We start from the raw sequence: 23,214 nt of genomic DNA, 5'->3' as shown, positions 1-23,214 counted from the left end.
GCTGTGGCCTTGGGAACACTTTCATGATGGTTTCTATGCTCTTTCATCATTTTGGGGCACATTCTTACTTTCTGGCACCACAAGATGCTCCAGGATCATCTTGTATTTTTCTTGCCTAGGCCTGGAATCAACTACTTATTCAAGGAGCCCTGGTTCCTTTTGTTGGAGAATCCTATTTAGAAACCAAGATCTGGGTGCTGGGTGTGTTTGCTGCTACTGGGGTTCAATGACAGAAACATTTTTCACTTCTAAAAATGTTTGTTTTGTTCACATTTGCCACAGTGCCCAGAATTCTGAGTCTTCTAGAAACCTGTGTGATTGAAAATAAGGCATCCTGCCATATTCCAGCTACCTTAGGGATGAACTGTTGAGTCTGGGAGGTTCTTCAGTCCCCAGTTAAAATGCAAACATCCCTGGATTACAGGATTATGTGATGATGTAACACTAGGTGAAAGCGGGTTCCTCGTGAAGGAGGCCCAAGAGTAGCCCATGGCCGAGGACAGCTGTGACACCAGGGGCAGGAGATGGATGCTGAAGAGGAAGCTATGTTCACCTTGGGCTGTTGCAGCTTATTTACATGCTTCTGGAAGGCCAAATCCACTCTTCATCCCACCGTTTCACCTTCCTGAAATAGAGAGTAGGTCTCCTTTACTCTCTTTTTTGGGAGTGTGCAAAGTATTTTGAGTATTTGTGGTCAGAAAGCTGCTGAGAACTGGCAAAAATATCTAGATAACCCTCTGGTAACCCTTCAAACTTATCTCTCTTCCTCTATAGGTGAGGTATTTTTTTCCCCTCTGGTTTCTTTCACAATTTCTTCTTTAACTTTGATTTTCTGTAATTTGAAAATGAAATGCCTAGGTGTAGTTTGTTTGTTTTGCATTTATCCTGCTTAGCGTTTGTCCTCTGAGCTTCCTGAATTAGTGGTTTGATGTCTAATATTAATTTGGGGGAAATTCTCAGTCATTATTGTTTCAAATATGGCTTCTGTTCCTTTCTCTTTCTTTTTCTTCTGATATTCCCATTATGTGTATATATACCTTTTGTAGTTGTCCCACAGTCCTTGAATATTCTGGGTTCTTTTTTTTTTTTTTTTTCCAGTCTTTGTTTTTTTGCTTTCTGGTTTGAGGATTCTATTGATATAGGCGCTAGGGCACAGATTCTTTTCTCAGCTGTGTCCAATCTACTAATGAGTCTCTTAAAGGCATTCTTCACCTCTGTTGCAGTGGTTTCTTATCTCTTGCCTTTCTTTTTTAGTTCTTCCTTAGGATTTCCATCTCTCGGCTTACATTGCCTGTCTGTTCTTGCATGCTATCTGCTTGATCAGTTAGGGCCCTTAGTGTAATAATTAGAGTTGTTTTTAATTCCTGGCCTGATAATTCCAGCAGTCCTGCCATATCTGGCTCTGTTGCTTGCTCTGTCTTTTCAAATTGTGTTTTAGGCCTTTTGGTATGCCTTGTAATTTTTTTCTTGATAGCTAGGCATGATATACCAGGTAAAAGGAAGTACTGGAAATACGTCTTCAGTAATGTGGTGGTGAGGTGTGGGGGGAGGGGACGCATCCTCTAGTCTTGTAAGTAGGTCTCTGTGTTTTAGGGAGCCTGGACCTCTGGCCCGTGAACTTCACAAGTGTTTCTCGGTTTTTCCCTCCCTTCTTAGGTGGGACATGAAGGCTAGAGTGGGCTGGAGCTGGGTGTTTCTGTGCTCCCACTGGAAGCTAGAGCCGGCTGGAGCTGGTTATTTTCCTTCCCCAGGTCGGTTAGGCTTTGATAATAATACCCCAGTGGGGCAGGCTCTGGTTAACTGGTTTCACCTGAAGGCAGGCCTTGTTAAGAAGAACAGCAGCTCCGGTCAATTTAAAAATAATTCCTTTGCCCCTCCCTCTGCAGGGAGCGTGTTCTCCTGTATCTACTGCAGGAACCTGGTTGAGCTCCTGGAGGGAAATCTCCAGGATGTTGTGGGCCCGCCGTGACTTGGTCACCTTGAAGTCTGTAACTGTCCGTGTTGTCCACACTGAGCCTCCAGCAGTTCGCTAATTCCACGTTTCCTACCTGGGCGCTGGTTTCTGCTGCTGCTTCTCCGAAGTCTCTGCTCTGGTAAGTTGTGGCTCCTTTAGTCACCTGCCTCTCTAATCTGAAGGGCAGTGGTTTGCCCTGTGTCCTCCGCCCTCGTACCGATTCAAGAAGTAGTGTTGATTTTTCAGTCTGTTCAGCTTTTTACTTGTAGTCAGGATTGTCGACTTAAAATATATTCACAACCTAAAAGTTGAGAGTTATGTTTTATTTGGCAGGAATTTTTAGGACTTCAAGACTGGGAGGCAGCATCTCAAGTAACCTGGAGAGAAGTGCTCCAAGGAGGCGAGGCGTGGCGGGTGGGGAGCCAAGTTATAGAGAAGTTTTGCAACAAAGGGCAGGTAGTCTAAACATCCAAAGATTACTGTTCATTAAAAAAAACCAGGTATCTCAAGTTAAGGAATTTAGCTCTTTTCTCTGTATGGGAAGATGCAAGAGTCTGGGCTCACTGAAATCATTCCTTTGATGTGCACCTCAGCTACCTGGGGCCAGTTTCCTGTGTTTTCACACCCTGAGTTTCCTCAGGGCTCACCAGCTCACGCTGGAGGGCAGCAATCCCTGATGACTATGACATCCTTTGTTTACTGATATAGCAGGTAATATTCCATGTCTCAGGATGGAGTGGTGACTTCTAAGCTCCTTACACGTGGACCTGGAAACTGGAAGTTCCTCTCTTTCTTCTTTGGCTTCTAATTACCTTCCAAAGTTGGATTCCCCCACACCGAACCTCTCCTTCCCCTTGTTAACCATGTAAACATCCAGGGGATGATCAGAGGATTTGTATTCTGAGGGTCACAGCCCAGGAAGTAGCTGTCTAGCTATCAGGGAGGCTAATTCACATGCTTTGGAGAATGTGGTTAGGAGAGGTGGCGGGGAGGGGCAGTGGTAGGCTGGCAGAGTTGGAGCAGCAGTAATGTTCCTCTGGGCTCCTTCCCTGGCTCTGACCCTCAGAGTTGCACAGTGGCCCCTGCAGGCTCTCTGGATATAGCATCTTGGTGGTCTGGATGACTTCCCTGCTGAGCAAAGGTCTCCCACCCTGCAGAGGCTCAGGCTGTTTGAAAAGCCCCCTGCACAGCTCTATCACCTGAAGATTTGTGACAGCACGTTAGTCTGCCTGACTCTGCTGGAAGGAGTTGGCACTTTGAATTATCAAGCACCCCTATGAATAGGAGAGGACAGGCACTCCCCCCCCTTGGCATTTGTGGTGGCAAATCATGTCTTGGAAAGCTTTCAGGATTCTCAGCACTGGCAAAATCCTGGGGAAAGGAGATCAGTCACCCATCATTTATTTCTACTCTCAAAGGGCTCTGGAAATGCAGGTGACAATGGGGTAGAAGAACAAGCCCTGTCATGTATTATTAAACCCGAAGCCTGGTAACAGGGAGGAGGGCTCCCTCTCGGAGGGGTCGTGGTCACGGGGCACTAATAAGACTCCCTGAGGCTCTGGGCTGGGGCCCTTCTAATGATTTCTTATAGAGGTTACTGCAGAAAGAGAATGGCATTTTCCCTTCTTCAGCCACTTTTGTCTGAAGAACTTTAAGGTATTCCATTAGTAATTTCTTTCAAAGGAGGCAGATACCGCTTTACTTAGGATGGACCCAGAACAGATACACCTGGAGGCTGGATTTTTAAAATGAATTTAGTAAAATATTTATTGAAAGTTTATGAAATGCCAGACAGAGTGTGAGGCACTGGGTACACAAAGATTAAAACAATGGTCCCTGGCACATAGCCCACAGCCGACCTGGGTATCCCAGGTCAAGGGCAAAGCATGTGGAAAGGCTACTAGATCAGTTAATCTATGAGCACTTTTAGAGTATCTGTATGCTCAGGGGAGGTAAAAAAAAAAAAAAAAATTCATAGCCCATTTCTCAAGGTGCTTATGGATTGATAGAGAAGGCAGAATTAAATATACTTGGTAGAGTAAAAGGATATTTTAGTGGAATCACGGGCAGCAAGACTTTGAAGAAGGGAGAGGTCAGTGTGTATTGAAGTTTAGAAAAGGTCTGAAATTGTGGGAGATACATTTGTAAAGGGAGGATGATGTGGGAAAGGGCCTCAGGAGATGGGCCGAAGTATCGAACTTGACGTAATGAAGGAATAGGAAGCCACTGAAGGTTTTAGAAGGGAAGGGGATTGTATTAGTTTCCTAGGGCTGCTACCACAAAGTAGCACAAACTGGTTCACTTAACACAACAGAAACTTATTGTCTCATAGTTCTGGAGGCTAGGAATCAAGCTGCCAGCAGGGCCGTGCTCCCTCTGAGGCTCTGGGTAGAATCCTTCCTTGTCTCTTGCTGGCTTCAGGTGGTAGCCTTCCATCCTTGGCTTGCAGCACCTCACTCCAGTCTCTGCCGCATAGCTAAGCATCTTGTAAGGACACCAGTTATACTGGGTTAAGGGACCATCCTACTCCTGTATGACCTCATCTTAATTACATCTGCAACCCTATTGCCAAAGGAATTTACATTCTGAGGTACTGGGGCTTAGGACTTCAATGTTTACCTTTTTGGGGGAACACAGTGCAACCCATAACAGGGATGAGTTGGTAGAAGTGGGGTGATGATAAAGTTAGTCTAAATGTAGTGTGTTACCTGATTGGTGTGGGAGGTCCTTTCTGCTGGAGGCTGTGACAGTATTGGGCCTGCAAGGGGAGGCAGTGGGGGCACTATTGTGAATGGAGAGTTAAGCTTGGCCATGGAGGGTTTTTATGGAAGAAGTGACTATAAGAAGCTGAAGCTAAGGGTGTGTAATTGTACAATTTTGATGAGATTTTGAATCTCCATGATTAAAAGTATAATATTGTGCTATATATTCAATTAATTGCTTTTTCATAAACATATTTAGCAGGAATGAAAAGTTTTCTTTTTGTGGGTGGGTGGGCAGTGAGGATAGTAGGTTTAGTTGCGGATATAGAAAGTAGTTGAAATCAGGGCCCAGAGCTCAGGTGAGATTTCAAGAAAGATGTGGATCTGGGAGTTATTCTCCTGATGGGGGGTGGGGGGTGGCCCTGGGGCCCTTGAGTTATTGTCTATATCCCTGAGCTGGCTTTGGGGTTTCTGTTTGTTGTTTTGCTATTCCATATCTGTGTAAGGAACTCTTCTAGTTGTGTCTCTCCAATAGGGTGGAGGCTCCTGTCATAACAGATGAATGCTAGGTATACCTTAGGTTGATGGTGTGATGGGCTTTTTGTGGAGATGTCTCCTTGAGCATGAGATGAGGTAAAAGTGCTTTAGGAGTGAGGATGCAGAAGGACTCTATCAAGTTTGCCTGAAACTCTCGTTTCTAGGGTATTCTTGTTCATGCCTCCACACTCCTGGTACCCTCCCTGTTGGTACTGGAAACGGGATGTTTTCAGATCTCCTAAAAACGCGCACAACTGTTTTCTCAAAACATATTGTGTGTCTTGAATAACCATCTTGTGCTGCCAAGTTGGCGTCCTATCAGGGCTCTCAGTGCTTTCTCCTTGCTTGATAACCCGCATGGTTGACTCCCTTAGTCAATCCAGGTTAAATCCAGGCTCACCAGTACTGCTCATCAGCTGTTAACCTTAGTCCGTGGAGGCGTGGGTGTTAATGGAACTTTATGAGGCCCACTAAGCATCACCAAGGGAGGAAGCAGGATTGGGCATAGAAGACCTCTCGGTTCAATTCTGGTTGGATGGATCTACTCCGGGACACAAAGAACGCGGTTGTTATTGGTGCGAGAATGTGTTTGAGTTCCTGGGAATCACATCTCAGCTCAGCCAGGTGTGAGCACCAGGACACGTTCATTTAGGATGCAAGTTCATCTGTATGTTAAGTCTCGATGTGTACAGGGAAGGACAGAACCCAATGTGAACAAAGGAAGTGCTTCTCCTCAGGGGTCCACGTGAGTTCATCCTTGGGCAACCCCTCATCCTATACCTAGAATCCACTTCCCTTTGACATGTTAGCCCATAGGCTTATGAAAGCACTTATTTTTTTCCTTCTTAACAAGTAGACAACAATCTCAAAGAGAAAGAGTGGGGACAAAAATATGGATGTGATTTTTGGCAAAAAAGATTGTCAAGTTGATTCATGACATAGCAAAGCTCTGAACATATTTCTTTCCTAAAATATGTTGGGAAGCACAAGGCAGTACAACTCAAATAACTGGCAGGAGAAAAATTATAATAAAGATATTTTCCCTTTGTTCAGCACTCCACAGTTTAGGAGGCATATTAAGTCGTGTGTTTGACTCTTATAATAAGATAGTGAATATCTCAAAAGGAAATTTAATCAAATGAAAACATTTGGGCCAGAGGTATTAGATTTTTAAAAAACTTATTTAATTAGTAAGACCTTTTTAAATTTATTTCATTGATGTATAGTTGATTTACAATGTTTTAATTTCTGCTGTACATCAAAGTGATTCAGTTATACATATATATATATATACATTCTCTTTTTTACATTATTCTTTTCCACTATGGTTTATCATAGGATACTGAATATAGTTCCCTGTGCTGTACAGTAGGACCTTGTTACTTATCCATTCCACATATAATTGCTTACGTCTCCTAATCCCAACCTCTCACTCCATCCCTCCCCCAACCCCCTCCCCCTCGGCAAGCACAAGTCTGTTCTCTATAAGACGTCCTTTGAAAACACGCACATTTAATCTTAAATGAGTGAGTTTAAACCTTTAAAAGATAATCCACTGGATCACAGAACCAAAATATGCACGTTTGGTTTGATTATTCTCAGGAAGAATTCCCTTATTTCTTCCACGTCATCAGACCCCGGTCATACCTCCTCAGTGAATGGTTTGGTTGCCTGTGGCAACTGGGTGGCAGATGTCCAGGTTTTAATTGGGGTTTGTATTGATTCTTACCATCATGAAAAGAATTGCTAATAGTGACATGAAACAAGATTTAAACTCATAGGTACTGAAATGAGATGAACACAGGATTTATGTAATGGTGCATCCAAGACGAAAAGGGAGTAAGAAAAAGATGACGACTCTGGCGAGTCGTTCTTAGTATGAGGAGCAGATATTAGAAAGCACATCCTCCTTGGGGTGACAAAGCCAGGGGACCTCGTTCCTCTTTTGTAAAGCAAGCCAGGCGCTGGTTGACACACCTCTCCCTGGACCTGGAAGCATTAGTAGCTCCCTGCAGAGAGTGTGGAGCTTCTGTCTCCTGCGTGGTCCCATTAGGGCAATTCTAGCAGAGAGCTCGGTGGGGCCCTGCTGCTGCTGCTCCTTGATTAGTGAGCACACACAGCGCAGAGAGATGGCCTTGGAGCATTGCTGCTCTGCCTGCCCTGCAGGCAGGGTCAGCAGTGGGTGCCAGGCCATCCCCCGAAGGGCTTGCTCAATGCCTTGTCTGGTCTCAATGCAGCTGCCATCCGCCACCTCCCTCCCATGTCTTAGCTTGCATCCGTGTTACCCGACACAATAAAATGAAATGTGGAAAAAGTCTAACCACGTGGCGCTTTCCTTTCCTGAGGCCAAAACATTTCCTTAGAAGGCACAAACACCTTGAGCGGCAGAAACCTGAGTAAGACATCGGCGAGCCAGGATGTCCCCCAGCACCCCACAGTGTGTACCCTAGCCCAGCTTGTCCACTTCCTTCCAGCACACATCAGCATCTGTACTGGTTGTTTTAGGAGTAGACGTCTTTTCTCTTCTCCTAGGATGTAAGCCCTATCTGGGCAGGAGTCAAGTCTGTAGAGTTGACTGTTATGTGTATGGTCCCCATAACGGTGCCTGACACATATATAGACCCTCAATAAATATTTATTGAATGAACAAATAAGCTCATAATTTAGAGAACTGGCTATCCTCACTATCTCCCTTCTTGCCCATGTAACCCAAATCATTTTTTAGCTTCTGGAGCCACTGTGGCCGGTTTGGGTCTGAAGAGGTTTGCTTTGAAATGATTCCACAGGTCTCGGCTGAGAGAGAGAGAGAGTGCTGGGAAGTGATTAAAAAAAAAAAAAATTAAGGGTGAGGGATCTTTGGCTGCTGTTGCCATTCTGGATGCAGCCCTCACACCCACACTCTACTGGCCATAGTTGAGGGCCCCCCATGGCTTCCTGTCTGGCAGGAAGGCCAGCCCTGGCTCACCTGGCAGTTAGCGTGGGAATCGCAGGTGAGAGTCAGCCCTTGTGGCTCTTTTTTATTCCATGCCATGCTGCTCCCTTTTCCCACCCCTCCCCATACTATGTAAGCTATTATTTTGCCATAAAGCCACTAGCTTGGCACAAGTGTTTGGCTCATATCAGCAAATCCCTCTTAGCCCTTGACTCCTTCAAGAAGCAAAAAGAAAAACCTACAAGGATGTGAGAGAGACTTTTTCTCTCTGGGCAGGTAGAAAGGGATAAAAGGATTCTGTAGAAACAGTCTTATTATTATTATTGTTATTACCAGCTTCTTTTATTCAACATAATTGTTTTGCGATTCATCCATGTAGTTGTATCAAGTTTGTCCCTTTTAATTTCTGAGTGATATTCCATTGAATGGATATACTGTAATTTGTTTATCCATTTACCTGTTGATGGGTGTGATGGTTAATTATGTCAACCTGACTGGGCTAAGGGATGCCCAAATAGCTAGTAAAGCATTATTTCTTGGTATGAAGAGTTTACTATTTATAGCACTTAGCCCTTCCTAGGCAGAAAGCCGAAGGTTTTTGCTTTTGACCTATTTTCCTTCAAGAGTTTGAAAGAAAAGGAAATCCTGGGACCTTAATGGTATTTGCTTCTACCTCATAGGTGTGTGTATATTTTAAAAATTCACTTTCCTTTTAATTTGATATAGCTTCTTGTCCCCAGGTGATGCTCCTGATCCCTCATCAGTAGATTTCCTTCATCTAGGGCGTTGCATCTGTTGTCTCCTGCTGCATATAAACACCCCAGAACCTAGTGGCTTAAAACAATCACTGTATATTCATGATTCTGCAGTTTCAGCTGGGTCCAGCTGGTGGTTCTTCTGATCTCATCTGGGGTCACTTGTGGCTGCAGTTATCTGGGGGTTCAGCTGGGGTTTGATAGTCCAAGATGGCCTCACTCACCTGTTTGGCAGGCAGCTGAGCCTGTGGGCTGGGATGCCTCCGGTCTTCAGGTTGTCTCTCCTGAAGGTATATCTCCTGAGGTATAACTCTGGACTTCTTTCCATGCCAAGATCTAAGAGGGCAAGCCCCAACAAGGAAGCACCTGTTATGCTTCTACTGTCTTCATGTTTGTCCCATTTGGCCCTGGTAGATCACATGGCCAAGCCCAAGAGTCAATGTGGGAAAGGGTTGCACGAAGGCCTAGATACCCAGGCATGATTCATTGGGAATCATTACTATAACAATCTCCCCCAGGTATGAAGAGAAGTGCATTATTTACAGGCTTGGCTTTTAATTTGCTTCAATTAACATTACATTCTCCCATGACTTGCTAATCACTCTCTAATTAGGTCCTGGCCAATCCTACAGAGCTTTCCTCAACCTATCCCAACTAAACATCTATATCAGGAGTTGGCAAGCTTTTTCTGTGAAGGGCCACAGAGTAATTATTTTAGGCTTTGTGAGCCATAAAGTCTCTGTTGGAACTACTCACTTCTGCTGTTGAAGTATGGAAGTGGCCATTGAGCATATGTAAGCGAATGGGTATAAGCTGTATTCTGATAAAACTTTATAAAACACAGGTGGTGGGGCAGGTTAGGGCTGTGGGCCATGGTTTGCTGATTCTTGATCTATATCATAATAATTCTAGACTGCCAAAAAAGTATGTTACATTCAAGTATTGCTATTTCTCAAACTGAAAATTAAATTTCATCTCTGCAGAATTTGATTTCATCATGAGAAGTGATTGATCAAGGCATGTTACATGATATTTTTCATCTAATTGCTTAAAATCATAAACTCATAAAATGTTTTCTAAATATCTTTTTAAGAACTTGGGAAACACTCTTTACTGAATAAAATGTCATGGGTTGGTTAAGTGAGAATTGGAGAGGCAATATATAGAGAGCACAAACTTTAGAGTTAGACTGAGTTTAAACCCAGACTACCACTAACTGGCTATGTGACCATATGCAAGTTACCCAACTTCTCTGAACTTTAGTTTTCTCATTTGAAAATAGATGACAATAGTCCTACTTCATAGGGTTTTTAATGAAGATCAAATGAGTTAGTTCACATGAAATACTTGGCATGATGCCCAGACCATAATAGATGCTCAGTTAAAATGGTGAAACAAACATCAATGTTGTAAAACTCTAACTCCCTTAAATAGTAATTTTTGATAAGCCTGGGTATATGATAGGGTTTCCAGGTTCACAGTATAACAGTTTAGTTTCAAGAACTTAATTTTAACTTAATTTGTTAGAACTGATAGGCAAGTTCAGTAAAGTCAAAGGACACAGTAATCAACCTACAAAAATGAGTTGCATTTCTATATACAAACAACCATCCAAAAAGGAAATTAAGGGGAATTCCATGACGGTCCAGTGGTTAGGAATCTGTGCTTTTACTGCCGAAGGCCCAAATTCAATCACGGGTCAGGGAACTAGGATCCCACAAGCCACATGGTGCTGCCACAAACAAACAAACAAAAAGGAAATTAAGAAAATTCCATTTACAATAGTGTAAAAAAAGAATAAAATACTTAGGAATAAAGTTAACCAAAGTGGTAAAAGACCTGTACACTAAAAACTACAAAACACTGATAAAGGAAGTATGGAAAGATGTCCCATATTTATGGACTAGAAGAATTAATACTGTTAAAATGTCCATATTTACCAAAGTCATCTATAGATTCAATGTAATCCTAATCAAAATTCCAATGACATTTTTATAGGACTAGAAAAACAATCTTAAAAATCATTTGGAACCATAAAAGACCCTGAATAGCCAAAGCAATTCTGAGCAAGAACAACAAAGCTGAAATGCTCCCACACTTCAAAATGTATTACAAAGCTACCATAATAAAAAACAGTATTGTACTAGCATAAAAACAGACATAGTGACTGTGGAACAGAAAGACCAGAAATAAACCCTGGCATGTACATATGGTCAATTAATATTTGACAAGGGAGCCAAGAAGACTGAATGGGGAAAAGATAGTCTTTACAATAACTGGTGCTAGGAAAACTGGATATCCACATATAAAAGAATAAAATTGGATTCTTATCTCACACTGTATACAAAAATCAACCCAAAATGGCTTAAAGACTTAAATACAAACCCCGAAACAATAAGACTCTTAGAAAACATAGGGAAAAAGCTTCTGACATTGAACTGGACAATGATTTTGATATGGCATCAAAAGCACAGGCAACAAAAACAAAACAAGTGGGACTATGTCAAACTAAAAAGCTTCTGCACAGCAAAAGAAACCATCAACAAAATGAAAAGGCAACCTATGCAATAGGAGAAAATATTTGCAGACCTGGTAAGGGGTTAATATTCAAATATATAAGGAACCCTTATAGTAACTCAATAGCACAAAAAAAAAAAATCTCCAAATAACTTGATTTAAAAATGGGCAAAGGATCTGAATAGACATTTCTGCAAAGAAGACATACAAATTGCCAACAGATGTATGAAAAGGAGCTCAGTGTATGAAAAGGAGTTCAATGTCACTAAACATCAGGGAAATGCAAATCAAAACCACAAGGAGATATTATCTCACACCCGGTTAGGATGGCTATTATCAGAACAAAAACTCACAAAGGACAAATGTTGGCAAGGGTGTGGAGAAAAAGAAACCCTTGTACGTTGCTTGTGGGAATGTAGATGGTGCAGCTACTATGGAAAACAATATGGAGGTTTCCTTAAAATATTAAAAATATAATTAATAAATGATCCAGCGATCCCATTTTTGGGTAGTGAAATCTACCTAAACAGAAGTGAAATCTAGGTCTCAAAGAGATAGTTGATAGTTGAATGCACCCCACGTTCCCTGCAGCATTATTCATGATAGCCAAGATTTGTTAACAACTTAAATGTCCGTTGATATACAAATGGATAAAGAAAATGTGGTATATACATAAGGTGTAATATTGTTTAGCCTTGGAAAAATAAGGAAATTCTGCTATTTGCAACAACATAGATGGACCTTGCTGGCATTATGCTAAGTGAAATAAGCGAGAGACAGAAGTTACCTGTGGAATCTAAAATAGTCAAATTCACAGAAGCAGAGACAGAATGGGGATTGCCAAGGGCTGGGGGAGGGGAATACAGGGTGGTGTTGGTTAAAGGTTACTGAGTTTCAGTTATGCAACATAAATAAGTTCTGGAGATCTATTGTTATGAGAAAAAAAAAAAAAAAGGTGGGATGGGAGGGCACACCAGGGCTGCAGAGCCTCCTTGAGCTTTCTGCAAGGGAGTAGGTATGAGCATTGGTTTTGGATATCTGGGTGAGAACAGCTTTTACTCTTCATTCAATTTGGAGTGCGGGCTCTAAAATCAGACAGAACTAAATATACCATTCATGAGCTGTTTACTGGCTGTGAGCAAGTTTATTAACCTTAGTCTGTTTCTTTTTTTTTTTTTTAAACATATGATTGTGAAAATTGAATAATGTAAAAAGTTCTCAGCACAACTCCTAGCTGTAATATAATAACCATTTAAAAATTTTGGGTAGTAAAATTAATATGTTAACTTAGATCTGAGTACTTCCAAGCCTACTGAAATTTGACTAGCAAATCACCAGCAGTGGCACATTGCTACTTGGTGGCCTGCCGCAGGGGGTGTGCATAAACACATGGGACATTATTAGATATCAGGAAGAAGATGTACAGATAAGACATACAGATATGATACATTCTCAGATTTGTTAGTAAAACCTTAGTAAAACACAGCTTCTTTTAAAAAAAAAGTTACCTAGTAGTATCTTCAGTATCAGCATCCAGTTGCTAGGAATTGTCTATGCATTACTTTCCTTTGTGTGATAAGATGCTGTGGCCTATCAATGTTGCCAGACGTGTGACCCATCATTCTATCCAAACAGTGTGAATAAGACTACCCTTGCTGCTGCAGCTGCTGAAAGCACAGAAGTTGCTAGGGTGGCTAGACAATCCTTTGTGTTGCTCTATTTACAGCTGTGCTTTAGTATACACCACGAATAGCTCAGTGACCTGCCTTTGACCCTGTGGTCAGCGTTTCCTCAGTGAATCGTTGTGACTGTGATATTTGTCTCTACTTCATTGATTTGGATTTGCAATTTCAGTAGTACTTGTGAGGCTGCTTGGCCAATATTTGAATCCAATGACACTTAGGTGCAGCCCTATGGTCCCAATAGTCACTAATCCTTAGCCAGGATTTACTAAAACAAAGCCTATCTCACGTTTGACCATATAATGGTTTGACGTTAGTAGTTCAGAACAAATACTGTGAATGTCTGTTATGTCTCAAGTGCTATTAAAGTTGCTGGTAAATTCTATTTTCAATCACTAATTTCAATGAAGTAAAAAAACCTGGAAGAAAAATATCCTATGGCTGATGTGTGATGATCTGGTTAGTGTCTGGGGAAGATGGTGGATCTAAAACAGGGCACGGTTCGGTGGCACAGAGGTGGCTGTTTCTGAGCCAGTTGTGCACCCACTGCAGTGGGGAATCCACATCCCCAACACTAATGCCAGCCCAGGGCAGCACAGTTGAGAAAGCAGCACCTAGTCTCCCAAAGGGGCCATCCTGCTGTAGGACTAGCTAGGCAGAAGCCAGCAGGGCCACAGCCAAGCGACTAGAGCCATTCCAGTGACCTGCAATGTTATAAGCGTGAGACAAGGAGAGTCATGACCTCTCCCCAGACTCCTCGCGCGCTCCCCTCACTCCACTTTGGAATTCAAAGAAAGGACTTGGGCAAGGCTCAAGCCTCAGCAATTCAGCTATAGGGACTGTAATCCCACAGCTGGGGACTATGGAAATACTGTCTACAGCCATTGATGGGACATCCTTCAGGGAAAATTCCCTATTAATGAAGGGTCATTCTTAACAATGTTAAACATCTTTGGAGCCGTTGTTACATCTTAACCCCACTTCTTTTGCCCAGAATGTAACTCTGAAGCTCATCTTAAGATTTTCTTGGGTGTCCAGAGTTTTGCTGTCTCCTGTATTAGCTGCTTCCATTTATTTTCTGCCTAGGGAGCCACCCTTGATGACATCCTACTTAAGAGGCTTTTTGACTCTTTCTTTTTCTCTTTATTGTCTCGTACAAACTTGTGTGCATTAGCATCACCTGGAGGGCTTATTACAACACGGATTGCTGGGCCTGGCCAGACTCTGATTCAGTAGGCCCGGGCTGGGCATTTCCAAGTTCCCGGGTCATGGTTGCTAGTCTAGCGACCACATTTTGAGTATCACTGGTCTAAACAGAAAGAGGAAAAAAAAAATAACAGTCTGATACACTGTGCTACATGAAAGTTCCACCATAGCTTAAATGAGCATATGAAAGGATGGAAGAGGTTTACTGTGACTCTGTTTCCTTTCACACCTATTAAGATCCTGATACTCTAGTGTCTCCTAGCTACAGCTTGCTCCTAGTAACTACCCAACATTTATTACAAACAATTTGTATTAGAAAACTGAGAGAAGAGCAAAACCTCTTGAAGAGACGAGTAGTATAATTTATTTCAATTAAATCTTTCCTATGCCCTATTTTCTTTTCATTTATTTTTCTTCCAGAAGTGGGATAAAGGGGGAACATTTAGGGTAATATAGTTTGAGTCAAAGTACCAGTACCAGTTGTAGAGAAGCCTGGAGGAAGGTGATAGTAACTAAGTCACTGAGGGAGGAGAAAAACGCCGACGCGTTGGCTGTAGCACAATTCAAGTTTATTCCATTTGTTCTTGCAACACAAAACTTAAACAGTATTATTTAGCATTCTGATGTACATGAATTAGGAGAATATGAGAAACCCAACTGTGTCAAATGTATTACATTGTGAAAAAAATGAACTAAAACATATCAAAATGCACAAAGCACTAGTCTTCCTCCATTACTGCTTAGAAAGATATGATTGTTTCTCCATTTACAAAATAGAATCAGGACAAATTTTTTAAAATTTTGCATGCAAAACACTGCAATTGCTTATGTAGGAGGGCACTCTCACCAGCTTCTTCTATACACAATCGAGTATACAATATTGCATGGAAGAAAAGAGCAGCTTAGTTGAAGATTTAGAAAAAAAAAAATCAACTAGGTACACAGAGATTTGAAATCCATCATTTGGGGGAAAGAAATCAATGAATGAAGGGCCTACTTGCTGGCAGCTTCCACCCACTGCACCCACCTACCTCTCCTTCGTCCCCCACTGGGTTTAGAAGGTGAGCTGTGCAGAGAAAACTACCACGTCAATTCTGGTGCCATAGCTGAACTGTAAGTCTACAGATACCAGTCTGAAGGTGCAAAGGGGAATCTGTTAGTATACTAATGTAAACAGGTAAACCACCTGTTTTCACTTAATATAGTGCATACGATATGACTGACTTAATACAAAACTACAGAACATGCAAGATTTTTTCTGAGATGTTAAATATTACTTCAGTGGAGAACAAAACTTACTTAACCTTTTACTAATGCATGTAGTACCAAAAAGCAGACAAGGTTTTAGCTTCCTTTACTCAAAATATGAACATTAAGTGTTGTGAATTTCTCTGCCAAGTGGTTCAGAAATACATTATAAATAACCTAGTTAAAAAAAAATGTAAACCATCTTGGTCAACCTATTATTCTATATTTATCTGTTATTTTCTCAAGCAACCGCTTTATAATTACGGGGTTTACAAAATGGCTGAGAAAGAAGAGGGAAGGCAAAGTAGCCTCTACTGCATTACAAGGAACATCAGGATAAACTGTACAAAGAATCACATGGTCTCTAGACCAGGTGACTGTGAAAGCAGACCAGGTTTAAGAATGATAGGACAATGCACTCTCTGCAGTAGCCAACTACAAAAAACACTTTGAAAGTAAAGGTGAAAACTACGCAGAGTAATATCCAAGCCTTTTAAACAGCAGTATGCCAAGAAGTGGAAACAAAGATATCAAAACACCTTGTCACTACACTGACAGTTACAGTCTGATAGAGTGCCCTCCATCTTCAATGAGGATAGCTCTGTGTTTCAGTTGAGTGATGTTATAAAGTACTGATTACTGACTTTTAATCCAACTCTAATAGGCTGCATTAAGACAGCAGAATTAGCCAAATGTATCAAAGTATTTAAACCAGCATTCTGTGATTGTTTTCTTGGACGCAGGAAAATTACAGGGTGAGGCTAGTTTTAAGTGAAGCCACAGGATAAAAAAAGGGTTCATGGGGAAAAATACACACACACAAACCCACACACCAACCAACCAATCAGCACCTGGCCAGTAAGATCTGTAACTGGCCAGGCTGACTGTTCTTGGTACTAGTTTCACCCTGCTGTAGAATGCTACATTGCCTTAAAAAATCATCTTAATTCTTTATCCACAATCTGAATACAAGTCCCTAACCCACCCTCCCCCCCACCCCCCTTCTAAAAATTTGAGGTACATTCAATTATTGCAATGACATGACTAAGAAAAAAATCCTAATATTTTTAGTAAGCTTATATGGATGGCAAGTCAAAGGAATCTTAATATTTTATATGCAAGACAGCAAATTTAAGGGTATATGTTTTAATCAGCTGTACTGCTCATGAAATAAACATTAGAAAACGTGCCTAAATATTTTCTGCAGGTTGTAAGAACACCATTTTAGGGCACTGTATTTTAAGAACACAGAATACAATTTGAAGGTGTCACATTTTATACAATGCATAATATAGAAAAGAAAAAAAATATATTATGCAGGTGGGTTGGCATACATTCAGCAGAAGCCTATCAATACCTCAGGGAAACCTGGTAACACGCATATTTTTAAGGGATGGGGTTAAATTTGTCCAAACAGTAAATCTCACCCCAGTGATAGCTTTGGTGCAATAAGTAATCAGCATCCAAGATGGGTCTGAGAGAGGCATTCCAAAGAATGTTCCTTGATTCTCCAAACAGAACTGAGGCCAATCCATTCAAACAGCAAATGAAGAAAATCCATAGGTACTAAGACAACTGTTCTCTCTTTATATGATACTAACAGGCTTATGGCTATGATTCTATTTTTAAATCCCCTTTTACTACCAGCAGGAGTTTGAAAGTGTTTCAACGTTCTATAAATGTCTGAATCTAGAAGGAGAAGAAAAATATGCATACTGGAATGATTTCTCCTTTACACTTCCAAAATTTGAGATTTTATAAATAAAACTAGTCAGTTTTATCTAAAGATACATGAAATCCACGGGAAGGGGGAGAGTAAATCCAAAGTTCAGCCGTCCAGCAGTTTAGGAGTGTGCCCCTCCTCGCCTTAACTGAGCTTTCTCAGAAAGCTGGACGTCCCCGAGGGAAGATCTGGTCACCAACCACAGGCAGCGCTCTTAACTACGCTGGGAGATCCCCCCCAGAGTACATCTTAAGGCAGAAGGCTAGAGCTAATTGCGTATCTCAGCACCCTAAGTGACGTCACAGCAGCCACTACTGCTCACACAGATAGGGCTACCAAATGTATAGTTGGCCTTGGTATACTCAGACCCTCAACGCAATCTAATTAATAAATTAGGGAGCTGAAAAGGTCAAACGTTAATGGTATGTTTTGTCTTTGTTCTCCCACGGGTGTAAGCTGTGTTTTTTTTACTGGAAATGGAAAAGAGGCTGACCTGATCAGGAATCCTGGTAAAAGCCTGATCTTGTTTTTTTCTCTCTCCTCCCAAACATTGTTTTTTTCTGGTACTCTGATTTGTTATTAATTTCTCTCTCCCCTCACCCCTCTAGAAGTATTTTAGCTGAAGAAGCTGGCAGATAGAGAGTGACAGACAGACAGGCAGCAGTGTGAGGCCACAGGAGAGTCATTCTTCCAGAGCTGTTAGCCCATCCATCCATCACTGAAGAAGGGCTTTGATTGCCTGGTTGTCAGTGGCTTCAAAGGCAGTCAGTCCATCTGGACCTTTCACAGTCTTATCAGCACCCTAGAAAAGAGGAGAGTCTTTATCACTAAACGAGGCCACAACCAAAAGAGAATGAAAAGCTAGATTACTTGGTGCAGGCAAAACTTCTTTACTACCAGAGCCCACTGTATTGAAGGAAAAAGCCCCAAAGAGTTGGCAAGGTTATAGATTAAGCTGTAAAAATACCGGATTATTTTTCAGGCACTGGACATGTAAACTACAAACACAACTTGCCAATAATATAGGCAATGACTGACTTTTATTTATATTATCATATACTGACCCAGTTAATTAAGCTTTAAAAAAGAAGATCCCTATATAATATAAAACTGGGCGGGTGGGGAAGGAAATCACTTTTGCTAAAGAAGAAAGTATTACTGTGACAAAAATTTTTTTTTCTTTTTTGCAACACTTTTTGGAGAGTGCATAAGTATTACACACATATTTCTAAAAACTAGAACTTACAAACCTTTTATTTTAGACAAATTCCTAAAGAACTTGTACAATATTGGTGATTATACTTACAAAAACTTAGCAGTGAATGACTGGGATGTAGGCTAGGAAAGGAGGGTCCCTGCTCTACTCTAGGGAAATTCTCTCTAGTTTGCTCTCAATGCTTCACATGGAGACTGCTGTTCTGGAACATTTTACTTGCAACATGGTACTTTAGCTTTGAGAATGTGTACATATACCTTTGTGTCTATTGTTTTTATCTGTCTTCCCTTATTAGAATAAAACCTCAATTGGAGGAGAAATCTTGTTCATATTATCTACTACTGTGTTCCCAGTATCTAAAAAAAGTGCCTAGTGCATGGCAGGTGAATTTGCTCCCAAACCAAGTCTGAACCTTTCTAACTCACAAGAGACAGCAACACCCCACCATCTGAGGGTTCTGTGCTAGCTCCAGCCCAACCTGTATTTATTTACCAAATAAGCTCTTGTGTCCTGTCCTCCTCCCATTGCCAAGTCTCACTCATTCTGCTGTTCTCGAGGCCTAAAGAATTGTCTAAACTTGGCATACATGGTTCTGGTAGAGACCAACTCTAGTCAAATTCACCAGTCTCTTCTCCCATTAACCTTTCAATATTCTAACACTCTGGAATGTCACACCATCCCCAAATGTACCAGGTGCCATGCCTGTACACTTGCTGGAATATGGAACGCCTTATCCCCTCTTCTCTAGCAAATCCATTCAATCATTCAACCAATATTTACTGAATTCTTAATGCATAAACACTGTGTAAGGGGCTAGAGAATCAAAGAAAAACAAGATAGAATCTGCCAGTCTGGCGGGTTGTGGGAGACAGACAAATCAACCAGTTATGACACAGTGGGCTGAGAGCAACAACAGCGGTATGCACAGTGATGAGGGGCCCACAGACCAGAAAGGGATGCGGCAGGAGGGTGTAAGAAAGTCTTTCTGGGTGAGGTAATGCTTGAGCTGAGTCTTGACTAAGTACAAGCTGATTAGGTAAACCAGGGAGGAGATGACAAACACTCTAGCAAGTGTTAAATTATCACAAAGTCGTCCTCAATATGACTATAAAAGTCTATTTTCTCATTTTCTAATTGAATTTAACAGCATTGTGGAACACATGGAGCTTACAATCAAGTGGGAGAGAAATCTGTGAGTGAGAACTTCAGTGTGGTGAGTACTCCAACACACGTTAAATGACAACTGGGACCACTGTATTCAAAACAAATTTCTTTTTTTTTAAATTTATATTTTTATTGAAGTATAGTTGAATTACAATGTTGTGTTAATTACTGTTGTACAGCAAAGTGACTCAGTTATACACATATACAGCATACATTCTTTTTCATATTCTTTTCCATTATGATTTATCACAGGATATTGGATACAGTTCCCTGTGCTATACAGTAGGACTTTGTTTATCCATTCTCTATATAATAGTTTACACCTGCTAATCCCAAACTCCCACTCCTACCCCCTCCCACCCCTCTCCCCGTGCCAACCATCAGTCTATTCTCTATGTCCCTGATTCTGTTTCACAGATAGGTTCATTTGTGTCATATTTTAGATTCCACATATGTCATATCATATGGTATTTGTCTTTCTCCTCCTGACTTACTTCATTTAGTATGAAAATCTCTAGGTCCCTCCATGTTGCTGCAAATGGCATTATTTCATTCTTTTTTATGGCTGAGTAGTATTCCATTGTATATATGGACCACATCTTCTTTATTCATTCATCTGCTGATGGACATTTAGGCTGTTTCCACGTCTTGGCTATTATGAATAGTGCTGCTGTGAACATAGGCGTGCATGTATCTTTTTGAATTATAGTTTTATATGGATATATGCCCAGGAGCGGGATTGCTGGATCATATGGTTATCCTATTTTTAGCAAAACAAATGATTTCTTATTCATATTGATAACTGTTTTTATGACTAGCATTGTAAACTGTAATTCTGCATTAACAAAAAGTTAAATATCATAACAAACATTTGTTGCTTTTTAGCTGCCAGAGTTTGCTTCCCTTCTTTTGATAACAGCACCCTAATTTCATTCTGGGGAATCATTTGTCCCCATTGTGTGGATTCCTAGAGCTGTTAAAGTGCCATGGACTTTCCCTGTCAAGTGTCAAAGCAGGACACTCACTTCTGGATTCTGAATATTGATTAGAGCAAAAGATAGACAACAAGAAGTCAGACCTCATTTCTTTCTGGGGCATCACCCAAAAGAGATAGTTGAGAAGTTTCTGCTAGCTAGAGTCCTACAGCTGCCATAGCTCTGGCCTCTTCTGAGCCTGGTCCTCCAGCTTTCCTACTGATTCTATGACTAGTCCAATATCTTCAAAAATTCCTTTTCTACTTGTTAGAGAAAATTTCTGCTATTTGCAAATCCCAAAATCTAGCTGATACAAACTAATCACAGAACTGAGAATACACACCAAAAAAACTCCCCCATAAAACTCTTAATTCTTTAAGCCAGATATAACTAATATTAACATTTTAGTGTTTCTATCTACCCCTTTGTCCTAAATATGTATGTGTACGAATCTCTTTTAAAAATAAATGAGTCAACATAAGAGAAATAGAGCGGCTCTGTATCAGACAAAAGAAACTTCAAGATAAAGAAATATTACTAGAGACAAAGGGACACTTCATAATAATAAAAGGCTTCATATTCAAAATTTAAAAATAAAGCCAAGAAAAGAATTCCATTTATAATAGCATCAAAAAGAATAAAATATTAGAGACAAATTTAATGAACTCAAACCAGTTCTAAAAAAGACAAACCAATTTTGTCAATGTGGAAAAGGATGTTAAAGAAAATGATTTTTTGGTATTTGATACAGTTATTGGAGAACTTAAGTATATCTGGCTCACCCCTTCCTCAAGGAAACCATTTTCAATCAATTGTTATTAGTTCTAGTGATTATTTCCATGGCTGAAAATAACATACTCATGACACTATCTGAGTTACTAACTTGAGATTGCCTTCTGATTCCCTGCTATGTGGATGCTGCTCTAGCGCACCACCACCTTCTCCCCAGATCCTCCCAATCTCTCATACTACAAACAGCAGTTTCTGTTTCTTTGTAAATTTATATTTACTTAAACCTGTGTTTTTTGTTCCATCAATTTTGACTGTAACTCATTCCTCTACTTTGTAAGATACCTTCTCTATCTTCCTATCACTCCATCTACCTCTTAAATTGACAGCTTTTCTATTCTATCAATTATTAACTTTTATGTTCTGTTCTGTAAAAACTGTTCTGTTTATTGGCTTTTTTCCCCCCTAGAGTCACCATACTGTACATTATATCCCCAGGACTTATTTATCCTATAAGTGGAAGCTTGTACCTTTTGACTACCTTCACCCATTCCTTGGCGTGCCCCCCACCATCTGTTCTGTTATCCATGAATTTTGAGATTCTACATATAAGTGAGATAATACAATATCTGTCTTTCTGTCTGATTTATCTCACTTAGCATAATGCCCTCAAGGTACATCCATGTTGTTGCAAATGGCAGGATTCCCTTTTTTTTTTAACAGCTGAATAATATTCCATTGCATTATGTGTGTCTGTGTGTGTTATGTATGTATATATACATACACACACACCACATTTTCTTTATCCATGCATCTGCTGATAGACACATAGGTTGTTTTTATGTCTTGGCTACAGTAAATAATGCTGCAATGAATACAAGGTGTAGATATCTTTCTGAGTTAGTATTTTTGTTTCCTTCAGATAAAAACCCAGAAGCAGAATTGCTGGATCACACGGTAGTCCTATTTTTAATTTTCTGAGGCACCTCCACAGTGTTTTCCACAGGGGATGCACAAAGTTTCCCTTTTTCCCACATCCTTGCCAACACTTATTATTTTTTGTACCGTTGATAACAGCCATTCTAATAGGTAAGAGGTGACACTTCATTGTGGTTTTGATTTGTACTTCCCTGATGATTACTGATGTTGAGGAACCTTTTCATGTACCTGTTGGCCATCTGTACATCTTTGTAAAAATGCCTATTCAGATCCTCTGCCCATTTTAAAATTAGTTTTTTTTTTTCTACTGAGTTTTTTCCTGAGTTATATAAATTCATTATATATTTTGGGTGTTATCCCCTTATCAGATATATGATTTGCAACTATTTTTCTCCCATTCTATAGGTTGTCTTTTCAGTTTGTTGATGGTTTCCTTTGCTTTTGGTGTCAAATTCAAAAACTCATCACCACCAAGACGAATGTCAAAGAGCTTATTATCTATGTTTTTGTTTTGTTTTGTTTTTTCCCCTAGGAGTTCCATGGTTTCAGGTCTTATATGGATTTATTTCTGGGTTCTCTATTCTGTTCCATTGATCTATGTACCTGTTTTTATGTCAATACCACACTGTTTTGATTCCTACATATTTGTAATATAGTTTGAAATCAGGAAGCGTATGCCACTAGCTTTGTTCTCTTTTCTCAAGATTGCTTTGGCTATTCAGGATCTGCAGTGGTTCTATAAAATTTATAGCTTTGTTTAATCTGGTTCTGTGAAAAATGCCATTGGAATTTTGATAGAAATTGCATTAAAGCTTGCTTTGGGCAGTAAGGACATTTTAACAATATTAATTATGCCAATCCATGAGCACAGAATATCCTTCCGTTTATTCGTGTCTTCTTCAATATATTTCATCAATGTCTTACAGTTTTCAGCAT

At 40.5% G+C, this 23,214-nt stretch overlaps 1 protein-coding gene across 2 annotated transcripts in view; it reads right to left on the bottom strand.

Moving 5' to 3' along the window:
* The window catches only part of MTPN (myotrophin), a 75,247-nt gene that overhangs the window by 5,000 nt on the left and 47,033 nt on the right, over positions 1 to 23,214 (bottom strand). Inside the window, exon 4 of one of the 2 annotated variants that reach the window (XM_057731629.1) lies at positions 14,838 to 18,058. The exons of the other annotated variant lie outside the window; for it this stretch is intronic. Coding sequence (XP_057587612.1) covers positions 17,972 to 18,058 — 87 coding nt within the window. The 3' untranslated portion in view covers positions 14,838 to 17,971. Of the gene's footprint in view, positions 1 to 14,837; positions 18,059 to 23,214 lie in introns of those variants that run through there. 2 annotated transcript variants of the gene reach the window in all.

This window comes from Hippopotamus amphibius, chromosome 4 (assembly GCF_030028045.1).
Source record: "Hippopotamus amphibius kiboko isolate mHipAmp2 chromosome 4, mHipAmp2.hap2, whole genome shotgun sequence".
In the NCBI taxonomy this organism is placed as follows: Eukaryota; Metazoa; Chordata; class Mammalia; order Artiodactyla; family Hippopotamidae; genus Hippopotamus; species Hippopotamus amphibius.
The sequence above is the reverse complement of the archived record's forward strand: the minus strand, read 5'-3'. Positions and strand labels throughout refer to the sequence as shown.